Consider the following 20,811-nt stretch of genomic DNA (forward strand, 5'->3'; position numbering starts at 1 on the left):
TTATTTATTCAACCTTTATTATCATAAAATATCACCAATATCAAACTGGAATTTTCACAAACAACATCCTTGCGCATGTTAAGATGAATTTCTGACGTGTTTTTAATTGTATGAATTATTTGGGTTTATTTTATTTACTACTAGACCAGCTTTTAAAATGGTTTCAACCTGAAAGTGTTTCAAACTTCCAGACATCAGCATCTAGAACAACTATTCATAGAAAATTTTATGAGTAAAAATAACATTTATTTTCCCTGGGTCTATTAAAGCACTTTTGAATTTAAATAAAATCTAAATTTCAGCTTTTGATACGTGATGCATATTTATTTGTAAGATTATTCAACTGGAACATATTTGAATAACTCTTCTCACTCTCCTCCTTCAACTTTTTTTTTTTTATCAACACCAAAACCAAACTGACTCTTTGCTGCCACAGACAGCATCAATATCATAGTGGAGTTTTCATTGAAAAAGTTCAGATGTACAGTATGGACAGTTTATTGGCATCAACAAAACATTTTAGCCCACATTTGTAAAAGAAATACATTTTCTTAAGCAGAAATTTACAAGTCATATAAAATGTTCCATCATATTCAGTTACCTTTCTTCACATTTTAGGACTAGTGATCATTCAGAAGAGATACTGACAATAAAGGATTAGAGGAAGAAGTTATGCATATTTGCTAAAAAGAAAAAAAGTCATAATAGGTGCTTATACTTTGCATTCCTAATCGTTCATTTCACTTCCAAGAATATGTAGGGTAATAGTGTAAATATCAAATTGATTTCTTTGTGTGTGCTTGTGGACTGGGATTGTCATTTTATTAAATGATGATTTCAATAAATCATTGAAATCATTTAATAAAACCATTTAAGGGTGTTATTCACCAACTGTTGACTAAGACCTACCTTATTTGATGAGTTGTTCTATTTCCAGGCCATAATGCGGTGTACGAACAAACCTGAATGCACCACAGAATCACCGGTGTAAAGTCCAGTGTCAAAATGCAAATGACTATTGTCCTCTACAGGCTATTTTATTTAGTCAATTAAGCAAATCATAAAAGCAGTTCAACATGACGTGAATAGTTGTCTGCTGATACTAAATCACGCATTGCTATATTTCAAAAGTCAGACAAAATCACAGCATGGGCATCAAAACTTGATTAGTTACATTTGGAAAGGCAGACTTGGTTCCAACTATTGTTAATTATAAATTTAGTGCGTAGTAAAACTATGATTTACAAAAATATTTCGATGATGCAACAATTTACAATCGACATTATAAATCTTCCATTCAACTGAAAATGTTCTCAAAATGGGAAAGAAAGCAATACATTCTTTCATTCATTCTTGGACAATTTGAGATAAGGATGAGGATAAATAAAGCATAAATGTAAACACTGATCTAACACTTATTTTCAAAGTGTTTCAAATTATAGCAGCATTTTATAAAACATCATACAGGTTTTACATAGCAGTGTCAGTACTTATATTTTGTACTGACACCGCATGTTACTATGCATGTTTATGCATGTTACTGCATGCATAAAGTCATAAGTCATAGTGCAAAATCGTGTGTATCTGAGATCCAACTGGAATATAATGTATGCATAATATTTAGTGGGGAAAGATAGTTTTTTTCAGTAAAAAATGTTTTTCATGAGGCTATTGATATGAAATTCACTCCATGTATAAGTAAAAACCCAAGAGATCTCCACATAACAGGAAATCAAGATAAATGAGCCCATTAAATTAGTTATGAGTTAAAAAAAGTGAAATGATGGGAAAACAAACTACAAAAAGGCAAAGAAAGCCGAGAAACCATCCAAAATTTGCCAAACATCAGTTAACATTAAGCAGTCCCTCCAGTTTTTTGAAATTCTGTGATTATAGAAATTCATGCAAAATCAACAGATCACCCCTATTTTTTAGAGCTACTGCATAATTCTGAGTTTTCATCAAAAAAAGTCATAAACATTGGGGATAAGATACTTCTAACTTACACCTGCAGGGGGCAGTATTTATTACTTCTACTGCTGCCTAAGTTGTACACTAGCTTTGCCATACAAGAGATGCCTTGAACTTCTCACTTGGGTTGTTACTGACATCTGGTGTGAATTTCCAGCCTTTATAACACCTACTTAATACAAAATGATAATGTATATTTTTCCCCACTGCGACTGTGTTCAGGCATCCACTCTATCATACTTCTGCTCCTCCATCTGCTGCTGCTTTCCATTCAGTGCCGACCCTGCCTCCTGGATCGCCAGCTGCAGAGCAGCTCCCGTTGGGACACCGGTGTAACCTTCCTCTGTGATGTTGTTTATCTTCAGGTAACTGCCGGGTCTGTGCAGAGCCACTCCTTGCAGGTGTGAGAAGAGCAGCGGCAGGTCGCGCGGTAACGTGTAGTGAGATGCCAGCCTCAGCTCAGTGGGGATGTCCGTTTCCTTGCAGTACTTGAAAACAGCCGCCATGTATTTAGACATGTCTTCTCCCCGGGCCTTGGCCCGTCCCACCTCCTCGCCGATAAGTTGGACGACGGCTGAGCAACTGCAGGCGTTCGACATTAAATCCACACTGTCGTCGTAAGTCACCTCTGGATCGTATCTCTGCCTGAGTCCCGGAGAACAGATCACCAGAACAAAGTCACTCTCCCGGATCTGCCGACAGTACCAGGCCATAATTCCCTCCTCGGCAATGCTCAGATAGTCCCAAAGGTCCAGACACACCTGTGAAGACATGCGTATTCAAGTGCCTCACAAAGATATTCATAGCAGTTACGGTTTTCCTACGTTTTGTTGCATGGCAACCCCTAACTATAGTGTATTTTTGGGGTTTGACCAATACGTCTCTAGGGAATGCCTCTCAGTTTTGCATATCCAAGACTCAAAATGTCTGGTTTAAGTTTTTAACCAAAACACTGTTTCTATAAGGTCATATATTTGTCTGAATGGAGCAGAGCACATCCTTCCACATTATGAAAAAGAAAATATTTTGCTGGAGTTACTGCAGATAATACAGACAAGATTCAAAGAGTGGAGATATTTTAATGTTTGCAACGTGTCCTGTTTGACAGTGTGAGACTCAGAATTATTGGTGGGCATTTATCGTATCGTTTATCATTTATCGTGAAAAATTTATTATCAGGATAAGAATTTTCATTTATTGTTGTCTTGTTAATTTTCAGCTATTGGTGGTAAATAAAAAAACTGACAGTATGATCGGAAATCATATTTTTTTTGTTATTTTCTCCACTGTTTGTTCCAAGATAATGCCAATAAATATTAGTAAATTCTAAAATATGATTGAATGCAGTTAATTTGCTCAGCTTAGTGATATAAATCACTCTTTTTTAAGTAAGTGGCGTACTGAAGGAGCCAGTTTCAATTGGGAATGTTTTTCAACAACAATATTTGTGTTTGTGGTGCTATGAATGCTACGCTATGCAGTTACAGCCATACAGTTACCCAACAAATAAGTAATGAATACTTTTTAAAATCAAAATCTTTATCATTATCACAACAGTAGCACAAAATATTACAATAAAATTACAAGTCCATATCGCCCACCCCTACTAAGAATTGTTTTGTCAGTACACATGTCTGTATTATTTGCAACACATTTACCTTCACAAGTGGAGCATTACAGCTTTTGCTATGCTGCTCCACTTGACATATATACCAAAATTTTAGAAACTGCTTTGGGATACTTTCAAATGGAAAAAAGGGGGGGAAATGTAAGGGAGCAAAGTGTAGAAAATGTTTAAAAAAGGAGATGAGAGCAGAGGAGAGAAAGAAGCCAGCAGCCCAGAAGTCTGCTTCTACACCCACAGAAAGAGAGAAAAAACAAACCATAGCAACAACCAAGATATCCATATGTAACAAGAAGGAATACAAATTCACTGAAAAGTACACAGTGCAAGTTAATACAAGATGTATTTTGATATAATGTATCTGAAAAACACTTCAATCTAAGCACTTGTGTTTGTTTGTGTGTGTGTGCATGTATGTGTGTGTGTGTGCAAAGTTTACCTGGGTCGCCATGTGCTGCTGTATGAAGGCTCCCAACTGCATGACGGCTTTGACATGAGCCTCTCCGTCATAGCGACTGTAGCATATCAGTAGACGCGGAGGGGTCGGCCTGTTTAAAGGTAACACCACCGGTTCTTTAAGGGTATCTTTCTCTTCATTCAGTTTATCGATTTCTGGATGACAAACAAAAATAACATGTTACACATTTGTGTCAAGCCAAAGTGTGTTTTTGCATGGTTTAATTAGCATGTATTTGCACCTGGGTTTGCATCGAGTTTCTTCTTGTACCAACACATGAGAGCAGCGAGTAGAACTCCAAAAACAGCAACCACAGCCAGACACACAGCTAACACCACAGCCGAGGATGGAGGAGTAGAGGGAAGAATCTCTGGTGAGGGAGGAGGTTAAACGGGGAAGTTAACGTCCACGCTTTCTAAAAACACTTTACTTAAGACAGTTCAAATTTCAGAACCACAAGAAAAAGAGAATAATAAAAAAAACATTAAAAAGTGAAAGTGAGATTTTTTTTATAAAGAAGTGTAAGGGTGCGTTCATACTGCAGCCTGAAGTGACCCAATTCTGATTTTTTTGACGTAATGCGACCTGTATCCGATCTTTTCATGGCAGTGTGAACAGCACAGGTCGGATTCTTTTTCGAATGTGACCTGTATCCGATTCAAATGCGACCTAACGTTCAGCTCGCCTTCATTGGAACTGAACGTCACTGATTCTCAACCAATCTCACTATTCTGTGTCCTGATACGCGCAAGCGGGAAGAACAACAACAACCATGATGTACAATATGAGGATTAAGTTGTTAATATGCTACTCCGGCCGGCAACAACTTCAAATATGTAAGCTAAGCTCCACCGTTAGCCTCCATGTTTACTTCCGCAAACACTGAGCACTTCTTCTTTTCATGGCAGTTGGCAGAACACTGAGAACGCTGATGCTATTGCGCCCTCTACTGCGCATGCGGGACACTTTCAGGTCATTTGCCCGTTCACACTGCAAAACGCATACAGGTCGCATTTACTGGCAGTGTGAACGGCCCCGGCAAAAAAATCGGAATTGCCAAAAATCGGAATTAGGCTGCAGTGTGAACTAAGGTACCCTTTTGCAATCAGTTCTGCCAGTCAATTATTCACACTGATCAGCCTTAGTAAGCACAACTAATGTAAATTTAGATCTCTTTGGATATACAATTGATCTCAAAAGTGTACACACCCCATTAAAAACTGTGACGATAATACAATGTTAAAAATATTTACAAATAGATGTAAAATGTTGCATCATCCTGCTTTTTTAAGTGTGGGCCTTTTGATTCCCACATATTGACTTGGTAATACTTCACCACTCTGCCTTGTTAAACCTCCTAAAGCCTGGGCGCATCTGACAATTTAGAACTGAAGCATCTTAAAGCCTTCCATACCTTTCTGGACAGAAATCTTGAAGCGCTTTCTTACTGCGTCCACTTCCTTAGCAGCAATCTGTGACAGAAGCAAGAAAGTTTAGCATTAAAGTTCATTTCAGGTTTCAGAATCTGACACAGGAGCAGCGATCAGTCTGATTCTTCCCACTATAAAACCAACACTGACACAGGGTTTTGCTGTGTGTTTACATTTGATCACATGACTAGGGCGGTTGTTTTCGCTGCTGATTAATCTATGGATTAGTCTGGCAATTAATGAATTAATCGGATAAAAACAAATTACCACATTCTGCAGATTTTTCATTTGTTAAGTTTTTTTATACACAATTAGAAATACATAAAAAATGCAAATAAACAAATGATTCTACTAAGAGGACACAGGGAATAAATGTTCTTTTGTGTTACCTCGCAATGTGCTTAATGTAATTGCTGGTCTATTTTGTATATAGTCAATTGTCAATTTAAATTTTCAAATGTATACACATTTAAACATCCTCAGTGAAAGCATCTTTATTATTAACTCTTTGGTACAAATTTATTTTTGAAAATCGATTTATTCACTGCATGTTTATGTCTGTTGGTGTAAAGTTGAGATGGAACTGCACATAAAAACCGCCCTTTAAACCATTCAGACTACAAACACAAAAGAGACACAATCAAAACTGTCAGATGACTTTGTTACCACGCAATAACTCGGAAATAGTCCAAATAGTTTGGATGTATTTTTTCTTTCTTTCCTTCTTACTGAAAGTTTCTGTTTATGTCATAGGTTTGTGGTGCATTTCCATGCTAGAGAAAAAGATATAAAACTTCAGATATTTCACGAAGGAATATTAACATATAAGGAAAAACCTTACGAAAACCTTATATTAAAGCAGAAAGTATGATGACCACCGTCAGAAAGGCTCACAGTATTCAGTTATGCCGTATGAACTAAACAGTACATTATTGCGAGAAAACGCAAAACCTTTTGCGAGGGAATGCAAAAGAAAAAAAAATCCTCCATGTTCCCTAGGGGCTCGGTATGATTCAATTCCTTTTTTAATTAAAAAAATAAATATTTATTTGCCTAAAATACAAGATTTTTTATGTTTTTTTCCTTCATTTTTATTAAGTCTTCATGATGTCAGATTTTTGACAATCATGCATGAATCTGAATAATCTATAAAACTACCATTCATAATAAAATCCATTTATAGTGTGATTTAATGTAATAAACTGTAAAAAAAAAAAACCCAAAGAAAAACAAACTCCAGGTGTACAAATGCTTTTTATCCAGCCTAAACATGACAGACATTACACGACACTGGCTAGGGAACAAACTCTTGTTTGTTAACAGTACCTGGAATTATCTGAAACACTAACTGGATTAATGTTGCTGCTGTTCTGAAAAAACAAAACAATATATATATTTTTTTAAATGTCAAAAATCAGCAGAGTCTTACCTCGCAGGTGTAGTTGGTTCCTTTATGAAGGCCATTCAGCTGGAAACTGTGGTGGGTTTTGTTTTCTAAGGAATCCTAAGAAAAATCACAACAGTGCTTTGTTTTTCTTTCATTCATTATACATATTCAAAGCATCAAAATAAAACAGACCAACTAATGCAAACACGATGAACAGGCCCAGAATATCTGAGGATTGTCATGGGGAAGGATGTTAAAAAAATTCAACAAGTCACATCGTTGTCAAAAAACTAGAAAGAGAGAGGAAAAAACTTTTTTATCTTTACACATATTTATTCATTTTGGTGGGCAACATTTAAAGATAAATACTGCCCTATATTTGAAAAAAATTAAATCTATTTGTTCTAATTCTTAATAAAGCCTTCCAAAATATGTACATTTGTTGAAAAAGTCATCCTCTCCAAAAAAATAAATAAAACTATTGCATTTTGTTTTAAAATGAAACAATGCAACAGGATCTTTAAGGTTATCTCTCCAAATTAGGACAACTATATATACTTGCATTGTTAGTGTGAATATGTTGGTGTACTTTCTTTCACTTTCTCTACAAAATTAGCAAGGAAAACTGCCACAACTACCCTGGCAATAACTAAGGGAATGTTTTGTCCAACCAAACATAAATGCATTTTCTAAACGGGGGCAGCCTGGAAATGAAATTAGCATCGTGTAAGCGGAAACAGGGCATCAAAGTCTGCAGAAACTTTTTTCAAATGGAATGAAAGGATGTTCATTCTTTAAAATTGGGTTAAAACTAAAGCCAAATTATTACAAATTGAAAAGAAAAATGAAACACTCACCAGAATTATGTCTGTGTATTTCACTTCTCCGTCTCCACGGCAAAGACAGAAGTACCTTCTGATCCCCATGGTTGGTGGAGCCAAGTTAAAAGTCACAATGATGACAGAGCCGTCCTGCTTGACCTCAACCTGCTGCGGGTACCAGTCTGCAACCATTTCCCAAAATACTTGCATGCAGAGTTGATCTTAAGAGGAAATGTTCCTCTCAAGTTTTATTAACTTGTGTTTCTTACCTTGCTTACACTGCTCCAAACCATTCTTCTCTGCACATGCTGGGAAGACAGAGAACTATGTAACCCAATATAGAAAGAGGTGGGCTAAGTTTTATGAGCACGCACAAGATGAGAAGTCATGACTGATACAATCTAAAATGGATTTACACAATAAATAATAAATAAACAACAATAAACGTTGCTGTGAAGCAACTAGTTAGGTTCTCATCTGTGTGCGTCGAGGTTTCACATTGTGATGGAATACCAAGCCTAGAGCTTCTTACAGCGAGTTTTGAAGTAGAAACTTTGGTAAAACTTGTCCCATTGCTCAGGAACTGGCAAGGCCATGACAGTAACGGCATATTGGGATCCCAAGGAGAGGCCGGGAAATGGGTCCGACTTGTAGAACTGTAAAAAATAATATATACATATATGTTCTTTTAAATCCAGCACAATGGGACTCGTTTAAAAATATTGCAATGACTGTATTGTGCCCAGGTTTATTGGCTTTGCTGACTGAAAAATTATGCAAACCAAACTTCTCATTTTATCGTAAACCTTTTGATGATGAAAGAAGACAGAGATGGAAAGCAGCCATCAACCATAATGACCGGCAGCTCTTGGTGTATTCTCCGATTTGCAGTGAAGAAGACTAATGTTTACATATTTCATAAGTGAGATCAGTAAGTTACAATCTTACAGCAAGTTAGATATGTACCTAATCATTAGTAACCATGGAGAAAATGCCCCATCATCATGTACAAAAAAACTGTTGAACATCTAGACTTTTGTATGCTTTCAAGTCTGCTCCAGGGGCAGCGCTGTTTGTGATATAGTGATAAAAATAACCTGGTGTGAATTCAAGCAAAGTCAGCGATTAAATCAAACAACAAACACATCAGGAGGGAGAAGACATGGGGTGGTTTCTAGGTTAGCTAAGTCCAAGTTGCACAAACCAGCTTGATGCTTTGAAGAGAAACTTGGAAAAACAATCACAGTCAATACACCCGTCCCTCACTGCTGACGTCCATCAAAGTCCCACAACCCGATTAGCTGATGCAGTTGCAAAGGGTCAATATACAAGCTTCCAGCATTTGCTCAGCAAACTAGGTGCTAGAAAGATAGAAAAGTTACAGCTGAAAACTAAACGACTAAAAATTTGATTTAAAATTTAGAAATTTGTCTCATCAATGAGCTACAAATGGGAATTAAACCAGCCATTATGAAAACGAATTTACAGTTAGGAATGAAATGCCCAGGCAGGTTTCAGGTAGAGTAATTTTTTAATTTCACCAAAGTTTTTTTTCTGACTAAAAATAATATTGATGTTTTGGAGAGGCTCAGGTGGATTTTTAAACATTTTAAATGAAATTATTATTTTTTAACTGAAAACTGAAACTTTTACATTGTTTTATCCTCAGGGATTTTCTCCAACTCGCAGTCAAGTTGCCAATCAGTTCCTAAGCATTCATTAAAACTCTAAAGTGTTGAAAAGTGATTTGTCATAAATCTTTCACTTTTCTCTTTCTATAAAAAGCTAAAGTAAAGGAGCCTTCGGCATAAATCAGTGTGAGCTTTCAGCGTGCAGCTGGACGGTTTGAAGAGAAACAAAGGGAATGTAACCTGTTATACCATTTGAGCATGAGTGGCAGAGAGGGAGACGTTACGGCTGAAGAGCAACAACTGACAGGCAACAGCAGTCCCTCCCAAAGCCTGCACAGAAACTTGAAAGCCTCGCAAGAAGGCAATTCCTGCAGAAAGCACAAAACAAAACAACAAGAAAACATCGTTATTAAACATAATTATGTACAATGCTATATACAGACAGCTATTTGTCAATGCAGAAAATTGCATTGACAAAATATAAGGAATTCACTGTGTTCAATCTATGATAAACAGTCTGTGTCACAGATGTGCGATAATTACAGTTCAGTTGGACCCAAGATTCTGTCATTACCTGCTGTGAGTAAATGGCAAATGTTTAGTTCTTGTTTTTCAGGAAGTCTTTAGAGAGCATCAAGGTAACTCATATCTCACCTAACTCATTAGGTGTGTTCTGTCATCTTGTCAATAGAGATGCCAGTAACAGATGGAAGAAATTAAAATGATCAAAGTTCTTGACCATTATTAAGTGTGCACAAGCCTTTAGATTTTGTTGAATTTATGGCATATTTTGGTGTTGAGCCTTTTTAAAAGGAGGATTTCCTTTTATATTAAAACAAGATTCTTAGTTTTACACATGATGTGTAAATAATGCCCAATTAAAGTTCTTTATTTGTTCAGCGTTTATTGCCTTTACTTTGTTTATCTGTTTTATCTATGATAAACCTACAGTTTTAGGTTTGTGGCCTTTATTCTGAAAGGGAAACTTCTGGTTTATGAGTTAATGAACAACATCTTAAAGACAACAATTATTAATTATTAGCCAAGAGGCACGAGGTATGCTTAGTTTGTAGATAAGTATGTTTGTAAATAAGCATGTTTTCAATATTGAGAAAATAAAACTGCGTATTTGTTTTATCACATAGTAAAACTACAGTTGTTTTTAGGATTCTAATCGATAATTTAAGTTTTAAATGTAATGTTGTAAGAATATGGTCTTTTAGCTTCCACTGTGTTGTTTTGTGTGAATACATTCCCTGTTCTTATGGTGAAACTAAGGGTTTATTGCTATTATTAAAGAAAACATGAGAGGGGAAACACATTGTAACATCCTGAAAGCTAATGCTCTGCTGAACCACAGCAGTTTGTTTCATTTGTGGTTATAAGTATTTTATATAGACTCTGTAGCTGATTTCAGACTGTTTTTTGCTGTCCAAAACTAGTTTATATTTATATTTATTTATTTTATATTTTCTTTAACACACGTATTGTCTCATTTTCTATATGTTTATATATGAATACATTTTTTATTCTAGTGATTATTTATGAAAGAACATCAAGACTAATAATAATAATAATAATAATAATAATAATAATAGGAACATAGATTAACTCTCGTCTTGATAACTTTTTATTACATCTCCTTATTTTGCTGCTGGAATGTAATGGTTCTATTTTTTTTTTTTTTGCTTTGTTTTCTGCACAACTTCATGGCACAAAAAAACTCAGTTAAACTCAGTTAAGTCTGTGGCTGTAATACAACAAAATTAGGAAAAGTTCAAGCTGCATAAATACTTTTGTAAGTTGATATAAAATAAAAGCAAGACATTTAAGAGGAATGTCTTTGCCACAGAGTTGCATCACCTCCTAGTTTAACAACTCTCTTTTAGGCAGCAAAACTGATTTATAGAAAACCTTTTTCTCCTCCTGTTGTTGTTTGGAAGAGCTTAAAGTTACTACTCCTCTGGACGGGTGCCTGGTTTTCTGACAAGCTCTCCAAGTTGGCACGCTTTGCAGATTTGTTCAAAACAAGCATTAAAATGGTGACTGACAGAGAAGAAGTCTGAACTAGCACTTAGCCAAAAGATGACATAAAACTTATTGAGTTTTGCAAAAAGAACTAGAAAGAAAATTACCCAAAATGACTCACAAAGCATTACCCTTCAGAAGGTGTTTTTAGGTGAAGAGTGTGAGTGAACATACCGTAGTGGCTGGGCTTCCAGGAGACGATGACGGAGTCAGATTTAGGGTTGGACTCGTGTACGAACTCGACCTTCACGTCGTCCGGTGCTTGGACGTAATGCTCACAGATTGATGGGTCTTCATCCCCGAGCAGCTCCAAGCAAGGCCATGGGATACAGCCTGGGGAGGATCAAAATTATTTATTTTTTTTATTACAGGGTGACAATGTGACGGTATAGCGCAACAAATTAGTAGCAACATGCTTTTGGAAAGTGACGATTTTTTTGTATTCACTTTCTGGTCATTTTTATTAAAATTTCATATTTCATCTGCGTGTGACATTTTGGCCTAGAACGTCAAAATCGATGGTAAATCGATATTCCTGGCTACCATTACAGCATGGAGATAAAAGATCACTGAAAGCTAATCAGACAAAAAGGGGTTTAAAAGTATAAATCAGGGGATCTAAGGATGTGCGGCCTGATTGAGACGTGTCCACACAGACTCCCTGCTGACTGCAGCCAAAGGCGTATCTACTAAAAGTATTCAAGGACTTGAATACTTTTGATAGGCACTGTATACAGGGCTGATCTAATTTTTTGGCCCTCACCTATAACCTCACAGGAACATCAAATAAAAAAATTATTTGGATTTTGAAATGCAGAGTGTTTGTGTAAATTGTTACTCCAATGAGAGCTGTCAAGCAAATATTAGTGCTGGCAAAGAGAGATTAAACACTGCAGCCAATAATTGACAAGAAGTCAGTGAACCTTGTTAATTTCTAAAGTCATAGGACCTTTTAGATCAGGGGTCCCCAAACTTTTTCCTGTGAGGGCCACATAACTTTTCCCTTCTCTGGTGGGGGGCCGGAGTCAGTTTGTAACAGAAAAAGTGTGACGATTGCAGGAGTGCCTAAATGTAAATAATTATTGAAAGCACAATCAAATAACCCTCTCTGGGTTCTTCACAGAAAAAATCCAGGAAGGATTATAGTCCGTATTTTCCGAACTATGAATCGCACCGGACTATAAGCCACAACTCCAAAGTTTTTTTTTAAACCAGTAAACATACACATATAAACCGCAGATATCTGCCGCTCCAGGTTTTCCACAGCGATGCAGCAGCAGCAGAGGGGGGCGGACACCCAAAATTTGAGTCATAACAGGTCAATTGAGTATCACATACATTACGTTGAAAAAGAAAAAGTTGCCAAGATTAGATTTAACTGAACTGATTACAGTAGTTTCCGAACGGTAACTGTAACAGTAAAAGTGCTGATCCTTCTTGTCTGCTACTAGCATGTGCTAAATGAAAATGGGCTCCGTTGTCTTCTTCTTCTTAAGATCTCAACGGCAGCTTGCATCCATTATTGTTGCACTACTGCCATCTACTGGATCCTGATATATATACCTCAAATTCTCATAATGGGGCTGCACAGTGGCACCGTTAGTAGAGCTGTTGCCTTGCAGCAAGAAGGTTCTGGGTTCGATTGGTTTCCTCCCACAGTCCAAAAACATGACTGTTAGGTTAATTGACCTCTCCAAATTGTCCCTAGGGGTGAGTGTGTGTGTGTGTGCATAGTTGTTTGTCCTGTGTGTCTCTGTGTTGCCCTGCGACAGACTGGCGACCTGTCCAAGGTGTACCCCGCCTCTCGCCCGGAACGTTGGCAGGAGATGGGCACTAGCACCCCTCCCGACGCCACCAAGGGACAAGGGTGTAAAGAAAATGGATGGATGGATGGAAATTCTCATAATGATCCCAGTATTATTTAAAAAAGACGAAAAATCTTCTTTTTCCCCTCAATGCTATTTAACTGATCAACAACATTCTCAAAAAATTTTTTCCCTATTAAAACCTAATTCCGTTTTAATGGGCACTTTCTTCTTTTATTTCCAATTTTGACTTCCAATGATTCATTTCCTGCTAAAGAGCCCCCTGGTGGTTGGAGAAAAATCCACATATAAGCGGCTTATAGTCCGGAAAATACGGTATATGAAAAAAAATCTAAATGCTCTCTGGTATTGTTCAGGGGGCCAGACCAAATGTGGAGGCGGGCCGGATCTGGCCCGCAGGCCGTAGTTTGGGGACCACTGTTTTAGATTATTCAGCAATGCATATTAAAGATTTAGGAAATATAAGTAAATGTATTTAAGGTTTTGTGGATAATCTGAAGTCTGGGGTTCAGAGAAAATCCACAGTAAACTTATCTGGTGTGGGGAGATTTAAATGTTTGTAGGTTATGAGTATGAGAGGAGCAGGAAATAATAAGATCTTGTATCTTCTGCCTGCTCCTTTTCCAACAAATAATGTCAATTTGCATGCCAATCAATCATTTGTTTTACATGTTATTTTTTCTTGTCTTTTGCTTTTTGTCTGTTTGAAATAAATAAATAAATTACAATTACAAATTAACACATTGAATTAAATATTAAATAAAAAAACCATTCAAACATTCAATTTGCCACAGTGTTGACTAAAACAGCAAAAGTCTGTGCTGCCAGGTTGAATGTGATTTACCATGGTTGGAGCTAAGACCCACTTTCTTCTTAATGTCATCTCCGGTCACTCTGCAGTATTCACATTCAGGTCTTCCCTACAGAGCAGAAGGTTTGTAGTCAGATTCAGTTTCAGCCTCCTTATTTTTCTTTGAATTCCTAACGAATCTCCGCAGACCAACATAAAGAAAAAAAGAGGCCAACAATGAATCTCCAGCTGTTTAATGGAGCTCAGCTGGAAAATCTCAACTTCCCGACACTTTTATGCCTCCACTTTCAAACTTTAAGGAAAGCAGAGGCATTCCTTAATACAGCATTACTTAATAATGCTTTGATACTATCCATCTACAAGAGCGTTACAAAGTTGGTTCAGTCAGACTTTAAAAATACAGGCATGAGATGAACTTGAAGAGAAACAATCATCTTTTTTACTGCATCAAACAAAACTTTTACATTTTTGTTTGAGAAACAAAGGTGAGCAAAGAAAGCAGTTCTGGAGACTTACCTCGTTCAAAAATCCCTAACCCTATCAACTCCCAATTTCCTTGTTTTCCTTTCAGCTTTGTTCATTCAACCACTAACTTGGATGTGTTTTTTGGGAAGTGGTGTGATAGACCAAGTTCTAAATAATTGGCTGGACTCTATTTTCATCCTTTACGAGGTGTTATATATTTGCATGGCAGCCCCTCGCTTTAGTAAAAACAACTGAACCGTAAGCGGTTTGAAAGACTATTTTGCATAACAATTGAAAACATTTCCATACACAAATACCTAGCAGGCCAATAAAAACAATCCAACCAAATGCAAAAGAAAAAGAGTGGATCTGATACAACCAGTTTAGGTTCTAATTGTGAAGATTTCTCATCTGTATGTTCAAAGTTAGTTCTTGTAGTTCTGGAGAACGAGACATTGTATATCCTTGGAATTAAACAGGTAGAAACATCATAATTCTGCGGACAAAATATTTTTATCACCGAAAGATTAGTTCAGATGTTTCACAATTATAGTGGACAAGTTAAGAAATAGTTTTGCATGTTTCTTGTTCCTGTTGGACAAATCTGCAAACTAATCAGTAGTTTCAGTCTTATGTGTAAAACAGATCTAGATTTAATATTCCATATGAAACAATGCACAGTCCTGGTTTTTACTGATGATTTATTGAGCTTTAAAAGCAGCAACCTCTTGTATACATTTTACAGAATTATGTTTTCTGTAGTATTGGCGTGCTTTGAGACAGATTTTCTTTTCACTGCATGTTTCATCTTTGTCAAACAAGAAATCACAACATCCTTCTACTGCAGAAGGATGTTGTAACCCTTGGCTCCCATCTTTCAAAATCATGTGCGCAGTAAACATGATGGATGACAACAAAACTGAAGAGACATTACGGTAATCAGCACATGGTTTACCTACAGGCATAGAGTTTTACATCATATATCTGCTTTGACAAAGCCAGCAGATCTAATTAACAGTGAAAGGTTCAATGGGATTTAAATAGGAAGCAGACTTACAGGAAGACTGGGCTTTGTCATCCATAAGCAGGACCATTTGTTTCCCTGAGCTAACAGTAAAACAAAAATGTAACTTAAACAGTAGATTATTACATCTGGATTGTTTTCAGTCTGACCAGTTCACCTAGCAGCAGTTGTAAACTAAAAATGTGGAATAGGACATATTGTCTACACCTTGTTTGAGTTCTTCTACTCCCCTGGAACTTTTGCTTTCAGTGGAATCAATCCAAGGACCACACATACAACCATTGTGTTTATACTGGCGGCCTAATGACATTCTATACGATAACCTTGGAACCAAAGTTTGATGGTATTTACACAGAAATAAGGAACAGAAAGAAAATGAAAAAGTAGCAATTGTTTCAAATGCCTCTAAAATAATGTGATGTATTATTACAGCTAAAGTAACATTAGCTATAACATGTAAGGCAGCATTAAGGGGATCAGCCTATGGTTCCCCAAGCTGCTTTGAGAGCAGCCTTCATCCAACAATGCAGTCAGTTTGCTGGCCAATCAAACATAGTACCTACATGGTCACTGACTCAGCTTTTGATACCTTTGCCAGTGTGGGCAGGTGCCAAGTCCTGTTGAAAAATGAAATCAAAATCTCAATAAAGCTTGGCAGCAGATGGAAGCATCAAGCGCTCTAAAATTGCCAGGTAGTTGAATTCAGAAAACCCAGTGGACCAATACCAGCAGATGACATGGCACCCCAAACCATCACTGACTGTGGAAACTTCACTCTGGACTTCTGGATTTTTTCTTCACATTTTGGGACTTTGACTCCCAATGAAATACAAACTTTCCATTCATCTGAAAATAGGTCTTTGGACCAATGATCTGCTAAGTCCAGCTATGCTGTCTGTCTTAGCTGCATAGATATCCAACACAGATACCTACGCATGTATCATTGACTGTGGTCAAAGTTCAACAGTTTTTAACTTAAGAGTACAATGCAAGCTCCACTGACCTTTGTGTTTCATTTGCCTTTGTTGTTGTTACAAGGCAAATGCAAAACATTCAGAGCTCAATGTATCTGGTACTGCTTTCAGTCTGAAAGATAATTTAGGATATAAATGACCTTCATCTGAAGCTTTCAGAACCAACTCACAGAGAACTGCTCAATCCATGTAAAATTGGAAAGAGTCTGGCACAACTTCAAACCCTAACCCAGGAAGGAGAGCCTTAATTAAAAAAGAAAAGCAGCCCAGTCTCTGGATGTGAAAATCCTGTAAAAACAAACCCCAAAAGACCTTAATTTGTGGTTCTACAAAGTAATTCCTGGAAGATTAATACAAATCTCATATTTATACCCCATCTTTTATATAAAAAGAAAGCATAGAGTTATGGATCCTTTCCCTGATTTGTGTGTGTTTATGACCCAAACAGACCAACAAAGTAGATAGAAGCCTGTGGTATAACCATGGAAAATGTGGAATTCATGGGCTATGAAAACTTTCACAAGGCACTGTAAATGATAAAGTACTGAACTTATTAGGTTGGTGAATCAGAACTTACACGTTTTTTGTTTTTCTTGTGACTGTTGAACATTAAGTTAATTCAGTTCACATTTAGTCCCAGCAGTTTCTTGTTAAGCCCTTCTCTTTTTGCGAGGCTCATCTGCTTTCGATTATACAGTTTAATCTTCCACTTCCAACCAGATGGTCATTTCTTCAGTCTAGAGCCTTCTTAATAATTAGAACATTCTATTGCCTTATATGTCCTTCTTCTGAAATGATGCTCAACAAACAATGCAGTACAATTTTATCCAATTGCACTATTAAAATTTTGACTTGTTCTCTATTACTCACCAGATTCCACTATAGTTATATTGCTATTATAATTGCTATTGTATAACCTTTGTATTTATAGTAGTTTAGCATCCCTCATTTTTATCAACCTGCTTAAAAATGTTCACAGATGAACTCCGTTTAGATTGGAGTGTAAGAAATATGATGGTTCAGTTACCCGTTGGCTATTCTCATATTGTGCACAGCGTTCAGTTAGCCCACGTTTGTGGAAATTTCATTAAGAATATATACATAATTACTAAAAGTTAAAAGCTTTAACAAGATTTGTGGTTGAAATTTTTTTTTATAAAAATCAAAAATTTAGGCTTGTTTCCATATTTAGCTAAAGCTAGTTCGCAACCTGCTAGCAAGCTGTGATGATTCATCTTGAGGCAGATGATTTGTCTGGGGAGAAATGGTTTCAAGTTGTTATACCTGTGAAACATTTAACACTCCTTAAGTCAGATTTTATGCTTTACTGTCAAATAAGATCATATTTGTGATTTTGTTTCTCATAATACTTGTCCACAGCCATGTTCAATTATCAGTGTTTATTTATTTATTTTTATGTTAACCAATCTCAACTTGCAGGTTTCAAATTTATTTAAAGGGAGCTGATTCTGGACTGACATTTTTTTAATACAAATTATTAAAAATTGTTTTAACTATTTAAAACAACAATGTTTAGATTATTTGAATAATAAAGTAAAACATAATATTTGTTGAGTCTTAAATGTTTCCATTTAAAACCTCTCAGTTAGGCCCTGGTTTGTTTTCAGTATTTTAGTTCATTAGGAGCAACGTGATCTTCAGACAGAAGAGACAGAAGTGAATTAATTTTGTTGAAACTGCTTTGGTTGGAATTTAAAATTTTCAAGCTGCGAGAAGGACCAAAAATTAGTAGTGTTAGTTTTCCAAACATCTGTGCGTAGTCATCTCAGTAAGAGCACTGGGAGCGTAGTTTTGGCAGATTGCAATGGTTTTATTTATCACTATAATGCAGTACAAACAGGATGGAATTGTTTTACATTCTCTCCTATTTAGCTCATTCTAAATAAGGAGTAATTACTGTCTGAAATTAGGTCTGACAGATTTTAAAAATCTGTTACTCTAGTGCAGTGGTTATTAACCTTTTTTGAGGTACCGAACCCCCCAGTTGCATATGCGCATTCACCGAACCCTTCCTATTCCAACCCCAGAGAAAATATTTAGTTAAGAGGAGAATCAATTTTGAGAACATTTCCATAGACTGACTTTTTTTATTATTTTGTTGCAACAAAGAAAGTACAGTTAGTTGGAAGATATGAGGTGCGGGTCAAGTTTTAATATTATGTTTTTATTAAATAAGTGTAAAGCTTTTACTAATAGAGTAGATTTATGAAGTCAAATGATCCCTTCAACCTATTTTAATTTTAAGCAAGGTTTCTTTTGAATTCTTCATTTGTTTTGAAAAGGCTCCATTTTATTAAAGGGCTTCCAAAATTGTGACCATATTAGTTTCTATTCATACTATTAAAGATTCACGCTCTGGCAGCAATAAATGCGAGTGCTTCTCCCTTCATGCTGTCCAACCCACCACTGTGTAAATAGAAAGTATTTGCCTTGAGCATAAATACATACCTTCTAACCTTCCTTCTAAGCTGTGAACTGGCAGGCGAGCTGATGAGAAGCAACAATCTCGACAAACCTGATGCAAAAATACGTAATGGGGGAGGCTGCAGGAAGCAAAACATGCTCCAAACACTGCTAAACAAGTCACTGTATGCTTAAGTGGAACAAAAATCAGTGTTTTTTTGACAAAATCTGGACCACTTTTTCTAACCATCAACAATGTTCTTGCATCTTGAAAAATCTTTTAGAGATGATTTCTAGTTTTAATGTGAAACAAATGTTTCTTGCTAACTTTACGCTTTGAGATTATGTACACTTACCATTTTATACATTTGGAAGTCAGATATTAAATAAAATGAAAACCTGAAGTGGGTTGAAATTAATATACTGCTGGGTTGAAACAGCAGTACATTAACATTTTTACTGAAGTAAAAATAATCTTCCAAGGAAAGAGTCAAGTAAAAGTGAAAAAGTAATTTGTAAAAATACTATTTCAGGAACTGGTTTGATTATCAGATGGAGAAACATAATTATATGTGGAAATTCTGGGATTTTAAACATTTTTCTTTTTAAACTCCAAAATAAAAGATTCATACAAATAAATCACATAACTACAAATCAGCAAACAAAGTTATCCAATTCATTTGTTATTGTTAGAAAACCATGAAAATAATATAGTAGGTAATAATACTCATGGCACTTCACTTTTTCCACATTTTATATTTCAGCCTCATTCCAAATTGTATTAATCTCTTTCCTGAAAAGTCTACACTCTACACCCATATAATATTGTAGCAAACATTGTTAGAACACAATTAAGTACATCCAGTGGCAATCTTTACTTCTGTTTTGATATCCAAATAGTACAGAGGGCTCAGGTGATAGAACATTAGACAATAAATTGTGTAATATTACTCAAAATATGGTATAGTAAAACTGCAAAAAACGAGTTACCCACGCTGTGGTTAAAGTAATGTGCAAATTGAGTTTTCTTTTGATCATTTAATGTCTTCCTCTGTATCAGAGCTGCTGGCTGGTTTAGGTGAGAAGTTTTTCCTTCTGCTAAATTCTCCGCTGCCAGTCATGCGTTCCGAGCTAGATATAGCCTTTAATAAGAGTACAATTTGGAAATGTGACCTTGCGTCGTACAACTCGAAGTTTGTATGTCTTTATTTTACACTGTAAACCCCAAACAATCAAACGGCACCAGTGTTTCTGCTGTATGCTTTTCCTCAGCTAGTGGGGTGACCGTCACATGAATTAAGCCTCACAGACAGGCGAAACCTACCTGTCGGATACATTCCAGGCTGCAGTTCTGAGGGACGACGGCTGAAACCGAGACTTCCGTCTGAGCCCACAATGGCTGGCACGCAGCCAACACCAGGTACAGAGTTAGCGCCGACCTCCACATACTGCTACCACAGCCACGACATTGTTTACAGGCGGCAAAAAAAACTAAGGAGCTTTGTCAGAAGCCCCTACTTTTAAGGGCAGTTGCTGTGAAAGCACAAGAAGCCAGGAGGAGGGAAAACGGCAAGAAGGGGAGTGGTGTCCCGAGGCCACAGGTGGAGCAGTCACTGTGCTGGCAGCGCGTGCTTGTGCCGTGACGCTGCCAGACGTGGTGTGGTCCACCTGGATGTCCTGTCGGAGCCGAAAACATGCGAGACGCTTAGTTCCGATGGCGGTTATAGAACAATTCTTTTTCATGCGGGCACAGAAAAAAAAAAAAGAATGAAAACTCGGAAGCTATTAATAAAAACTGCGATTCTATCAAGTGCAACAGCTTCATTTTTAATTAATTGCAAAAGTGAAACTGTGAAAGTAAAAAAAAAAAAGAGATCGGTCCAATGTATCAGTTAGTTACCATTTCTATGTAACACATATAAGAAACTGACTGTATTG

General features: G+C 36.6%; 1 protein-coding gene across 3 annotated transcripts; it reads right to left on the bottom strand.

Moving 5' to 3' along the window:
- Positions 1–482: 482 nt before the first annotated feature.
- Positions 483–20,547, bottom strand: LOC103467056 (interleukin-17 receptor D). Of its 3 annotated transcripts, XM_008413110.3 has the most exons (12): positions 20,198–20,547; positions 14,020–14,095; positions 11,524–11,682; positions 9,571–9,689; positions 8,223–8,346; positions 7,960–7,998; positions 7,727–7,872; positions 6,912–6,986; positions 5,467–5,524; positions 4,294–4,422; positions 4,035–4,207; positions 483–2,732 (listed from the first exon to the last, which is right to left on the bottom strand). In XM_008413110.3, the coding sequence occupies exons 1-12, from the start codon at positions 20,318–20,320 to the stop codon at positions 2,190–2,192; spliced, it is 1,764 nt and encodes a 587-aa protein (XP_008411332.2). In that variant the 5' UTR covers positions 20,321–20,547; the 3' UTR covers positions 483–2,189. The 3 variants fall into 3 exon arrangements, with proteins under 3 accessions (XP_008411332.2, XP_081464734.1, XP_081464735.1); XM_081608608.1 differs by lacking the exon at positions 14,020–14,095; XM_081608609.1 differs by lacking the exons at positions 14,020–14,095; positions 20,198–20,547 and adding an exon at positions 12,574–12,792.
- Between the last annotated feature and the right edge of the window lie 264 nt (positions 20,548–20,811).

The sequence above is a fragment of the Poecilia reticulata genome, chromosome 7 (genome assembly GCF_904066995.2).
Source record: "Poecilia reticulata chromosome 7, P_reticulata-male-v2, whole genome shotgun sequence".
In the NCBI taxonomy this organism is placed as follows: Eukaryota; Metazoa; Chordata; class Actinopteri; order Cyprinodontiformes; family Poeciliidae; genus Poecilia; species Poecilia reticulata.